A 12207-nucleotide genomic window follows, 5' to 3' on the forward strand; every position below is an offset into this window, starting at 1 on the left:
TTCGCAAAACCTGTGTTTATTATTATTTTTCTATCGTAATGGCGATAGAGTGCTGTAGATATATTTAATTCTGCATTTTTGTGGTTTGTGTCTCTCTTTAAAACATGATGCAATAATCTCTTTCAACGCGCAACGATAGGAACATGGTTACGCCATTTCGAGCATACAAAAACAAAGTTTGCGTCGTGAAATTACCGGTGATAATCTAACCGATTACCTCGGTTTCGCGAAAACGTCGGCGGCTTTAACGTCGAGCCGTCTTGTTTTTCGTCGAAACGTAAACTCCGCGCGAGACAATGATATCTTAACTGGGATCTCAATAGGGTTAATTAATACGAGAGAGAACCGACAATTGCGGAGGCGAGACGAGACTCGGGCTACGGTTTAGAGCGCGCTGTAACTTGCGTTCGGAACGGGTAGCGCATTCACCACGTGTTAACCAAATTGATTAATCTTCGCCTCGGCGTCAATTAATTATTGACACGCTTTTGTTATCCCGACATCGGCAATTACGTTACCGAGTAATGGTGCAATAATGACGTACAGCAATATGCGCATCTCGATACGAAATTATCGGGAGATAAATTGCTCATAAAAAGTTTACTGTACATTATTGTTAAATTGGTAGTATTATTTATTGTTTTTAATAATTTGCGAACAGAAATATCTATTTGTAGAATAATAATTCTAAGTTGATTTTGTGTAAAATCATGGAAATTAATTTCAATTGTGGGTAACAGGAAAATCATTTATTAAAATTAGCAGGTATATTCCAAATCAGGTCTGCGACTGGGAAAGGTCTTTGATCTTTTTTTCAATCAATTTTGCCTATTGTCATCCTCGATTTCTTTGTTTTCTATAGCATCTAGACTGCTCGCGGAGACGATTTTCGCTCAGTATTAGTTGTAAATGTTTGGGGCTTTGAAACATATTGCTCCGCGCGCTGTTCACTGTTTATTATTACAGATTATTATTATGTTATAAAGTTAAAAGTAACACTCTAAAATAGAACACGTATGTTAATTGTGTATGTATGTATATATATGTGTATATAAACGATATACATACATACACATATATTAACATATACAGGATCTGTACAGCTAATACCGTCTCTGAGCTCGAGCGTCTTACGTCTCCGCGAGCAGTCTAGATGCCATGGAAACAAAAGGAATGGAGATGATAGTAAGCAAAATCGGCTGAAAAGTGCAAACCGGCCGCAGACCTGTCCTAAATTGACATACTAATTAAATAATAGTACAATATTTGAAGTGAAATCTACTAACTGTTCACTCTTCGGTAAACGATCGCAATAACCCCGAACATAGAAAGTCGATTAGGCACGATTATCTCAACAAACTAATTTAGCAATGTATTATGACAAATGTCAGCGGACTCGATTAACTTGCGGTATCGCATAACTTAACGTTTCGTGCGTGGGATTGTCGCGGAGTTATTCAGCCAGGCAGAAGCGCGAAGGTAAAACGTGCAGGAGCGTACAGGTATCGCAGGGAGGAGATCTTAGTAACCAAGACAACGACGACTTGTTTGACAACGAATGCAATTGGGAGATCGCAATTTGACCTGTTATACTGTAACTTTCTACCTTTCTTAAAGACTTTTTTATTTGTTCAATTCATTTCGCTTTCTTTTCACGAGCTTTGACCGAGCTACAGATTTCAGGACAATAGTCAAAGAACAAATGATTGAATACGGTTAAAATTTTAGTTATTTCAGTAGATACTTCTGGTTTCTTTTCTTCTTTATTTTGATCTAGAACTTTTTGATCTAAAGGTCGAAAAGATACATTTTTCAATGAAAAGCATGAATATTAATCTTTCGGGACATTCCACTTCCGGACCAGTTTCCTGCTCTTTTCTTTAAGAACAGGTGATGGGAAAACGGGTCAAGATGTTTGAGACCTGAGTTCTGAAGAGTTTTCTTCTGCTCATTGTTGGTTGGTCTTCCGAGGACGTTACTTCGTTCAGTCTTCGATTCTCTGAAGCGTCCACAATAACGCTTCACGTTTTTCTCTTTATTACGCGTGAGCAAGAAATTTGTTACACTTTGCTGTAGCGATGAAAAAAGGTCAGTATGATTTTTGTGTGCATATTTTTTTATTGATATAAAGGGTTTTTCGTGCAGAAAATTGAGAAATATATTATAAATATCTACGTTTAGATGGAATTCACTTACAATCTCTTGAGGATTAACACGATCTTGATAGAATATTAGAATGTGCAATGTTTGGACGCGTTTTTACAAATATATATTTAAAATCAAGTGATTTTAGATTCTAGGCAAAATTAATTTTAAATTATTAGAAACAAGCTACAGAGCCAAAGCTAGATTTACGTGCTTAGTTTATTGACTTATTATAACAATTATAACAAATTATAAAAATCTAATTTTAAACGTTTCGACCATTCGGATGTGGTCATCTTCAGTAGTTATTCGTTAATTCTTACATTAAATATATAAAACATTGTTTAGGTCAATTCGGAACATATTACAATAAAAATCTTCTTACATTCGTTACTTTTAAAACAGTTTAGATGGAAAACATTTCTTCAAAGTCATGCCCCTTCCAACAACAGCAATCCTTAAATTATTAGGAAGAAAACGATGTCGTATTTTGCATTATTAATATACGCGATGTACTCTTAAGAACTTGAGACTTTGTGGTTGATTGCAATTATTCTCAATGCATAGCAGTAACATCATGTTGTGTAGTTTTCGTGTATTTAACTTTCTTTTTTTTTTTTTTAAATACTACTAAAAACTAAAGCTAAATTCAGTGTACCGAGTGAGTTTGCCTTGAATGATATTTGGTAATCCGTGTCGTCTGAGTGGACATGGCAAACTGAAATTAATTTTATTTCTCATTTTGACTTATTTTTTCTTAACTTCGCTGTTTTTCGCTCAACATTTATCCAGCAAGATGCTTGTGTTTTACAATAAAATTTCTTGAAGCGGGCCTCCGTGACGTCGCATCTACGCGTTACATTGTCGCTCGCCATGTCGGCCGTTAAATACCTGCGGTGCGTCCGTCGCGCTTATGCGTTACGGTATGTGCCACTCGCGCCGAATACGCATATTCATTTCGGTTTTTGTCGTTTAGCGCACGTTGCAGACTCTCCTTCACGGTTGAACCGGGCGGCATGTCCGTCGTTACGGCTACTGTTTTGTCGTAAGAGCCTAGCACAGAGGCAGGTGACTTCGAAAAAGACCCACTTGTCTTTGCGACATTGTCTGGTGATGTTGTAAAGATTCTTACGATGTTCTTGGTAGTAGTATGAGCGCGCATACAAGCAGACGGAACGGTACAAAAGCCTACCTGCTTGCTACAGCTTCCATATAATAGTTCTCGGATTCTAGGGAAGCCACGTGGTCGATAGTCGATAGCCATCAGTGGCTATCGACTACAGTTTTTAGGTCCTGCGTCCACTGATGAGATCAAACACGATGTGGTTTTGTGCAAATTATGGTTTTATTTAAGTGTCGTCGCTTGAGGCACCGTTAAAATAACACGAATTCCAGGGGACTGTGATTTATCCGGATGACCGCGTCGAGAGAGTCTAACCCGGAAGAGCGTTGACGAAAGAATTTTATCTTCAGAAAGAAAGAACATTCTCACAACGGGCGTGTTTCTTTCCGCAATTTATATTCGACCAAAAATTACATTTTTTAAATTTATTAATATAAAAGACGAATTTAAAGAAAAACTTTATAAATCTAAAATATAAATGATTAGTTGTTATCGTATATTTAAGCAGAAGAAAGTAATATTATATTCGACGCGGAAATGCGATTCTCTATTATTACTCGTAACAGAATTTGTTAAGTATTATACTTATTTCATCCGCTTTGATCCGTCTGTTTTCTCTACGCAATCGTCTACCGTGTGCCTACCGGATGCTGATAAAGTATAGCTTATCGTAATCTCGTACACTGATAGCAAAAGATAGTTGCAATCTTTCGAGCGCGTTTGAATTTGATTCCTTCGATTGCACCGCGAACGGATGCCAAGAATCGGTCGTTGATTATAGGTCAGCATTTGAATCATGCTCGTCGCTACCTGCGAGTGTGCAATTAACTTTTTGTTCGGGCCGATTAAGCGACACGCTCCACGTGGCGCGTGTTCAAGGTAATGCCTGGAATGCTTTCCATCGATTCCGCGCTCGCTCGCATAGTGCAAGAAAACGGCGGCTATTACTGAAATTCAACCTGTAACGTTAACCGCGACGTGGCAGAAGACGGCAGTTAAATTACGACAATGTGTTTTTTTGCAAAAAAAATGTAAATCGTTGACTTGATATGTGAAACATTGATTCAGATTACGCGATGAATCGAATAAATTATAAGTAAAACTGCAGCGATAAAATTGTATCACGCGTGCGCTTTTTAATAGTTTTGTAATTATATTTTTAGTGTAAGGTGTATATTTAAGTAGGATATATTAATAAGTTTATCAATTAAAATCTAATCAGCTCGGAACTGGAATAAGATTAGCAAACGATAAGGGACAAGTAACTGTATCGACCGAACTAGACAGGCGATTAACTAATTACATGCGCTAAGGAACGCTTAGATATAACGACAAGCTCATTACAACTCCTCGTCGAGGAGGCGCGCGCTAAAAATTCTGCAGCCTCTCGCTCGATCCATTAAGTTGCAGCATCTACTTTCTATGCGTGCACTTCATCGAGTGCACGGCTCCGTGCGCGCTTGGAATCTCCTGTAATATATATCAGTGTATTCAATATGTTTTCAGTCGAATCTGAAAAATAAACGCAACTGAAAAATTATCCATTTATTTACACAAATAAATAAATTTGATATATATATATATATGTAATATATATGCATATGCACGTGTTTCTGATATTATTAATAAATACATGAAGACCAAAATACCGCGGGCGATTTATGTGGAACAAGAAGATCGGGCAATAATTACAGTGAGCACGTATCGCGTCCAGATCACCGGTTGACAGTAATCCCCCAGTCGTAAATGCAAGGAATTCGAAGAGCAAGATCAGCTCGTCGTCGTCGTCGTCGTGGTCGTCGTCGATCTCGACTGATGATCGATCAGCCTCGACAAACTTGTGCCCGTTTTATAACGGCGCTAATCTCTCTCTATCGGGGAGCGCGGGGGCATCCGGAGGAGAAGGTTATATCTCCTCTCTCCCTCGAAGTTGCCATAAGTAATCACGTCGACCCGTGATAGTCGTTGGGCTCTCTCGACGATGAAGAAGAGAGTGACGAGGCGAGAGAAGGACCGACCGAACGGGGCAAAAAGAGGAAGCCACCAAGAAATGCGGCTGCGAGCGGGGCGAAGGGGAGGAAAAGGTAACCAGGGAGACGGAAAGGGACGGAGAGATGAAGAGAGAGAAAAAAAGAAGCGAACTGAAAGAGAGTGACCGCAGTAGAACTCCGGGCGGGGCCCTTCACCACGAGGACGAAGAAGACAAATAGAAGAGACGAGAAGGAGCCGGGCAAGGTGCTCCGGACGATCAGTGCTCGGTCACTACGCCGCGGTGCAATCTCGTTTATCGAACAGGCTTTTTGCGATTATCATAGAGTTGATGAGTATTCCTCGTTTTATTCTTCTCGCTGATATCTGTTTCGCTCGCGGCGTAACGCAGGGCGAGCGCGTACGTATAAGTGAGCGCGAGAAAAAAAATGTAAGAAAGAAATTTGGACGTTGTTATTCAGACTCGCGGATCGACTCGTAAAATGGTTCTTGCGAGCGAATGAACGACACTTCATACGCAGCAAAATAAACATGCGAAAATGAATTTAAAAACACTTCCCTTCGAATCGACGCGCCAGCCTTCCCGGGCTCGTTAAGATACATCAAGGCAGATCGACGTGTCCGACGGACCGAAATCGAAGGCAATCGCGAACTATCGGGTCCCTGCCGGACAGTGCCCGAGATAACAGGCTCAACAAGTCGTTAATCAGCAATAATTACCGATTGGAGATACGTCATAACTGCCCGCGCAGCAGCCTCGCTTACGGTGGTATCTCACCGCGAGAAAGAAAAATCATACGACGACGCCCCCCTTCAAGGTCTCGGATCGCGGAGCCGATCGGAAACGAAAAGGATACTCTGTCCCGATGACTCTCATCTATCTTACGACCCCGATATAATTGAGATTGCTTCCGCGTCGGGCCTGTTTTCTAATTTACCAAGTCTTATGAAATATAAATCACGTCGCGCGTCGCGTATATCTTCCATCCGCGTCGCAGTCTCTGAATTAGTTTCGTGCTGATCTCGTTTGCATTGCGACGTGCGGGCGAAATTAACCTGCGCATTTCCAACTAGAAATTTAAATTACTTATCGTATAAGATTTATATAACATATAAAATAATTTTATTATATTTTTATAATGTAGATAATTTTGTAATAATTTTAAGTTCGGTACAAGCAAGAAAGAAACAATTAGATAGCAATCTTATTTTTTCCGAAGCGGCACAGTATAACGTTGACTTTGCAATCTTTTACAATAAAATTCAAGGTAAAATTCTATTTATAATATTATATATATCTTACCGTGTAATGCACAAAATATTTTTAAAGGTCAGAATACACATGTGCAAAGTTCAATTCTTTAAATACTTTTTATCGCATAAAGTTATATTCTATTTGTTTCGGTTTGCGTTGGTAAAACCTTGTATCAAAGGCTCGCACACCAAGGCGGTAATTTTCGGAAGAATCCCTCTTGTATTCGTTAAATTAAATCTTTATTATCCGAGTCACAGTTATACGTAAGGTGTTATAAGCGAGGCGAACAGTATTTCGATCTGTATCGATTGGTGTCTGGAAGCCTACTCACTCGCGGAAAGAGAGCGAATGCGCGGAGCGCTCATTTAGGGGAATCGCGCCGGCGATCCGCGTCGCGCGACCGCCGCGTATCGTTCTGTGTTGACAAAATAATGAGTGAGATTTCGAACGAGAATATCAACAGCGAATTTGACGAGATATACTTTAAAATTATACTTATTCCTGAACATACCGCCCGCCTCGAATGTATACATTCGAAAGGAGTTAGAAATGGTTTTGACAACGATAGAATACATAATGAAATAAACGCTGTACAATGAATATCGGTATCCGGTTGAGATTTCACTAACAAAGAACGTTATGGTATCGCTTATAAAGACGAGATTCCGCCCGCCATGACGGAATCTTTTAATTCTTCGGTATTAATCGCGACAGGTAAGAAGCATAGTTTCACGATCGGACGTTTATATTCGGAACGAGAAGTTTTGACCGTGACAACTCGCGTCAGGCCATCATCTCCCGGATAACAAGCGATAATTCGTCCAAGTTCCCATTGGCTTGGCGGGGCTAAGGGATTGCGCACTAGGACTATTTGGCCGACTTTAGCCAGTCGCTGTATAACGCGCCATTTTGGGCGTTGTTGAAGGGAGTGCAAGTAATCGCTTGACCATGACCGCCAAAACTCTTCCGTCAGACGTTGAATCATTTGCCAACGCGACAATCGATTCTCGTTTAAATCGAGCACGCTTGGTTCGGCGGGAGCGATAAGAGGGGTACCGATCAAGAAATGACCAGGCGTTAACGCGTGATAATCATCAGGATTATCGGAAACGGGAGCTATCGGACGGGAATTTAGGCAAGCTTCAATGCGGCAAAGAAGTGTGGTCATTTCTTCAAAGGTTAATGTGTGGAGGCCTATGCAACGCTTTATGTGGTGTTTCACGCTCCGAACACCGGCCTCCCACAGTCCGCCGAAATGGGGTGCGGCTGGGGGTAGGAACTGCCACGCGGTTCCATCGGTAGCGAGCCGATTTCGAAAACTTGGATCGCGAATTGCTTTTGCGTGAGCTTCGGACAATTCTCGGTTAGCGCCATGAAATGTTGTTCCATTGTCTGAGTACATGGACTGCGGTAGTCCTCGGCGGGAGACAAATCGCTGGTACGCCGCAATAAAGGTCGGCGAACTATAATCGGAAACAAGTTCTAAGTGTATAGCCTTGGTCGTCAGGCATACGAACAACGTAATATAAGCCTTTTGCGATTTGTGTCCTCGGCCGGGCGCGGTTCGGACAGCGATTGGTCCAGCGTAATCAACGCCGGTATGTATAAATGCGCGAGCGGCACGGTTAACTCTCGCGTCCGGTAGATCGCCCATGAGTTCGACAGGTTTTTTAGCGCGCTCACGAGTGCATTGTACGCACTGATACAGAACGGCACGGACGGTAGCGCGAGATCGGATAATCCAAAATTCATTACGTAATGAAGCGAGCGTTAATTGAGGACCAGCATGTAACGTTCTTAGATGATGATGCTGAATAATAAGAATTAACAATGGGTGTGCTCGTAATACGAGCGGATTTTTTGTCGCTTCTGGAAGGCATGCATGACGGAGCCGTCCTCTGATACGAAGAAGTCTGTCAGCGTCAAAATAAGGATTGAGTGCAGATAAGGAACTGGTTTTTGGTAACGGAAGTTGCCGTTGTAAAGTCGAGATTTCAATAGGAAACATCTCTGACTGCATAACCTGGAGCCAGTAATGTTTGGCTTTCTGAATCTCTTCGGGAAGCAGACTCGCTGGTGTAGGCGAGGCGCTTTTAGAGGATCGGAGTCGATTAAGAAAACGGTAAAGGTAAGCGGTAATTCGGAGCAATCGAGGCCACGAGGAATAACGTGATGCGAGATTCCAACGAGGGGTCGAATGTAAGGAGTGAATAGGTGGTTGAGAACGCTGTTCAAGGGTGGTATCAGATGGTATCGAGAGATCGAAAGTCGGCCAAGACTCTGGAGATTGACAAAGCCATGAAGGGCCTGCCCACCATAAATTATAATTTGCGAGAGCATCGGGAGCTAGACCGCGAGAAGCGCAATCGGCAGGATTGTCCTGAGTTGGGACATGACGCCAATAAATTCCAGGAAGCAAGGACTGAACGATCGAAACGCGATTGGCAACGAAAGTTTTCCATCGAGACGGAGACTGCCTCAGCCAAGCGAGTGTGATCGTTGAGTCGGTCCAACAGTGACATTCGATGCTCGGAAGTTGAAGAGCAGAACGCGCATAATTAACTAACCGAGCGAGAAGAAGCGCAGCTGACAATTCCAATCGGGGAACGCTGATCGTTTTAAGAGGTGCCACTTTCGATTTTGCGATGAGAAGAGAGATGGTAATTGAGCCATCGACATTAACAACGCGAAGGTAAACAACTGCTGCAAAGGCCATAGTTGAGGCATCGGAAAAGCCATGAAGTGCGCTGTGCAGAGTATGGGATCCATGCGTCGTCCAGCGCGGAATACTGAGAGCCTCGAGACACGGTAATTGGTGGTGATAATTTGCCCAGTAGTCGAAATGTTCACATGGAATTTCATCGTCCCACTGACATTGGAGCGACCACAATCGTTGCATGAATATTTTCGCACCGATGATGACGGGAGTAGCCCATCCCATCGGATCGAAAAACTTAGCGATAGTCGAGAGAACAGTTCTTTTGGTTTTTCCCGGCAAAGACGGGAGAGATACGCGAAGTTGAAACGCATCGAGCTTCGGATTCCAAATGACTCCTAATACTTTAAGGTGCTCATCGTCTTGAAGGACTTTGTGAGTGGCTAGTCCATGATCGGCAGGATCGAGGTCTGACAAGAGATCTGTGGAATTACTTGCCCATTTTCGCAGACGAAAGCCTCCTTTAGCGAGAAGCGCGATTAATTGGTCGCGCGTTTGCCGTGCAAGGATGCGATCATCGGCTCCGAACGCGCAATCATCGACGTATGTCTGATGACGGAGAACCGGGACGGCTAATGGAAATTGGGCACCGTTATCTTCAGCGAGTTGGTCGAGCACTCGAAGAGCGAGATATGGAGCGGCGGCAGTGCCGTACGTCACAGTGAGAAGACGGTAGTCGCGAACAGGTTCACTGGGAGAAGAGCGCCATAGAATGCGCTGATAATCAGTATCGCGGAAGTCAACTAATATTTGCCGATACATTTTAGCGATATCGGCGGTAAATACGTAACGATGTTGGCGCCACTGCATTATGACAGCGGCCAAATCCCTTTGAAGTTTAGGTCCGATAAACATGTTATCGTTTAGCGAGGTTCCGTTAGTGGTACGGCAGGAGGCGTTAAAAACAACCCGCAGCCGAGTGGTTGCACTGCTGTCACGTAAGACAGCGTGGTGCGGTATATAATAACTTTGATCCGTATGAACAATTTCTGTCGGTGGACTTTTAATCATATGACCGAGGTTTTCGTACTCCGCGAGAAAGTCGTGATATTCGGAAGCGATAGATGGGTTGCGTCTGAAACGTTGCTCTAGGCGGTAGAGGTTCGATTCGGCAATGAAACGAGATTCTCCTAACGAGATTGGTGGTCCGGTTTTAAACGGTAATCTAACAATGTAGCGTCCTTGAGGAGTGCGGGAATGGGTAGCGAGGAAGTGCTCTTCACACTTTCGCTCGTCAGGGCTGTGGCGTTGGGGCTGAGGGACTTCTTCAGTCTCCCAGAAACGACGAAGGTCGAGATCTAACGCTTCAAGGACAACTCCGTGATGCGCGATCTCAGAAATCGAACAATTGGTCGAAGACGATGCGATTGGACCTGAAATAATCCAACCGAGAGTGGTATTTTGCGCGGTAGGCTCCATTTCGGAACCTTTTCGAACACCATCGAGAACAAGCATGCCGAATAAGTCCGCTCCGATTATCATATCAATCGGGTCGGTACTCATGGGGTCACTATCAGCTAATTGGAGTCCGTCGACATGGTTCCACGTGCACATAGTGCTTATTCGATTCGGCAGATATTTTGTCAACGATCGAAGAATGAGCGCGGTCGTTGAATAAGCGGGTTCGTCGTAATTCGCCGGCGTAATGGTAATGTGGGCAGCATGCCGGACAACGGATTGCATCTCGCTGATGCCGGTGACGAAAATCGAACGATTTAATTTTGGGAGTCGTAAACGTTGCGCGAGCGATTCGGTAATAAACGTAGAAACGGAGCCTTGATCCAAAAGTGCGCGTACAGTCGTAAAACGTCCAACAGGCGAGTAGACTTTCACACGGGCAGTCGCGAGCAGAATATTAGAATTCGGCGCGACGGTTTTCGATAGTAAATGCGACGTGACTTCGTTTACAATTTTGCTTATCGCCGGTGGTGACTCAGTTTTATCCGGCTGAGTCGAGTTATCGAAATGTAACAACGTGTGATGACGTTTATTACACTGGCGGCATACGCGAGAATTTGAACAATCTTTGACAGAATGCTTACTACTAAAGCAGTTTAAACATCGTTTTTGCTGTTTAATAAAATCGAAACGTTGGGAGGGTGTTTGTTTTAAAAATGTAGAACATTGGTATAATAAGTGATTGGCTTTGCACCACGGACATGCGAACGAAACGGTAGACGCGGTATGCGCCGCGAGAGTTTTTCCTTTAGAGGTAGCGGATGGCTTTTCTTTTGGAGGTGGTGCAATCGCCTCGAGCGCGCGAATTCGAGACTCGAGAAATTGATCGAGTTCATTATAACGCGGATATTCTACAGTATCACCGAGCTTGAGTTCCCAAGCCTTACGCGAGTATTTGTCAAGTTTTTGTGCAACGAGCAAAACAAGCAAATCATCCCAATGTTCGACAGGACGGTTGAGATTCCTAAGCGCTTGTATCGCTTTGTTGGTTTGGTCGCGAAGCTGACGAAGGTCATGAGCGGTTTCTGTTGTGAGCAACGGCAAATTCAACAGCGATTGTAAATGTGTGGTAACGAGACGACGTGTGTTGTCGTAACGAGAGACCAGAATTTTCCACGCGATATCGAAATTATGATTGGTTACCGCGAGGTGGTCAAGCGCGTCACTTGCATCCCCTTTTACACATGAGCATAAATAATGTAAGCGATCGACATTTGACAAACTATGATCGTTGTGAATCATCGATTGGAATTTATCGCGAAAACTTTCCCATTTGTCGATGCTCCCGTCGAAGGTTGGTAGGTTGATCCTCGGAAGATGCGACGCGGTTCGGAGTACATCACGAAAGCCACTTACGTTTTGTGATGAAGTAGCGGGAGGGGTGCGGGATTCGTAGCTCTCTAATACCTCCGCCATGTAGTCGGCAGCCTCGTGGTAGCAGTCCTCACATTCCAGAAGCGAATTCTTCGTAAAGTAGGCATGCGATGCTCTGTCTTCATCGTCCGCAAGAAGCACGATTCG

At 43.4% G+C, this 12207-nt stretch overlaps 1 protein-coding gene across 2 annotated transcripts in view; it reads left to right on the forward strand.

Moving 5' to 3' along the window:
* Positions 1–1965: 1965 nt before the first annotated feature.
* The window catches only part of LOC105670711 (uncharacterized), a 181318-nt gene continuing 171076 nt past the window's right edge, over positions 1966–12207 (forward strand). The window contains exon 1 of one of the 2 annotated variants that reach the window (XM_067347570.1): positions 1966–2088. In XM_067347570.1, the coding sequence (XP_067203671.1) occupies positions 2079–2088 (10 nt within the window). In that variant the 5' untranslated portion in view covers positions 1966–2078. The remainder of the gene's footprint in view (positions 2089–12207) is intronic. The other variant, XM_067347572.1, reaches the window with a different exon arrangement.

The sequence above is a fragment of the Linepithema humile genome, chromosome 1 (genome assembly GCF_040581485.1).
Source record: "Linepithema humile isolate Giens D197 chromosome 1, Lhum_UNIL_v1.0, whole genome shotgun sequence".
In the NCBI taxonomy this organism is placed as follows: domain Eukaryota; kingdom Metazoa; phylum Arthropoda; class Insecta; order Hymenoptera; family Formicidae; genus Linepithema; species Linepithema humile.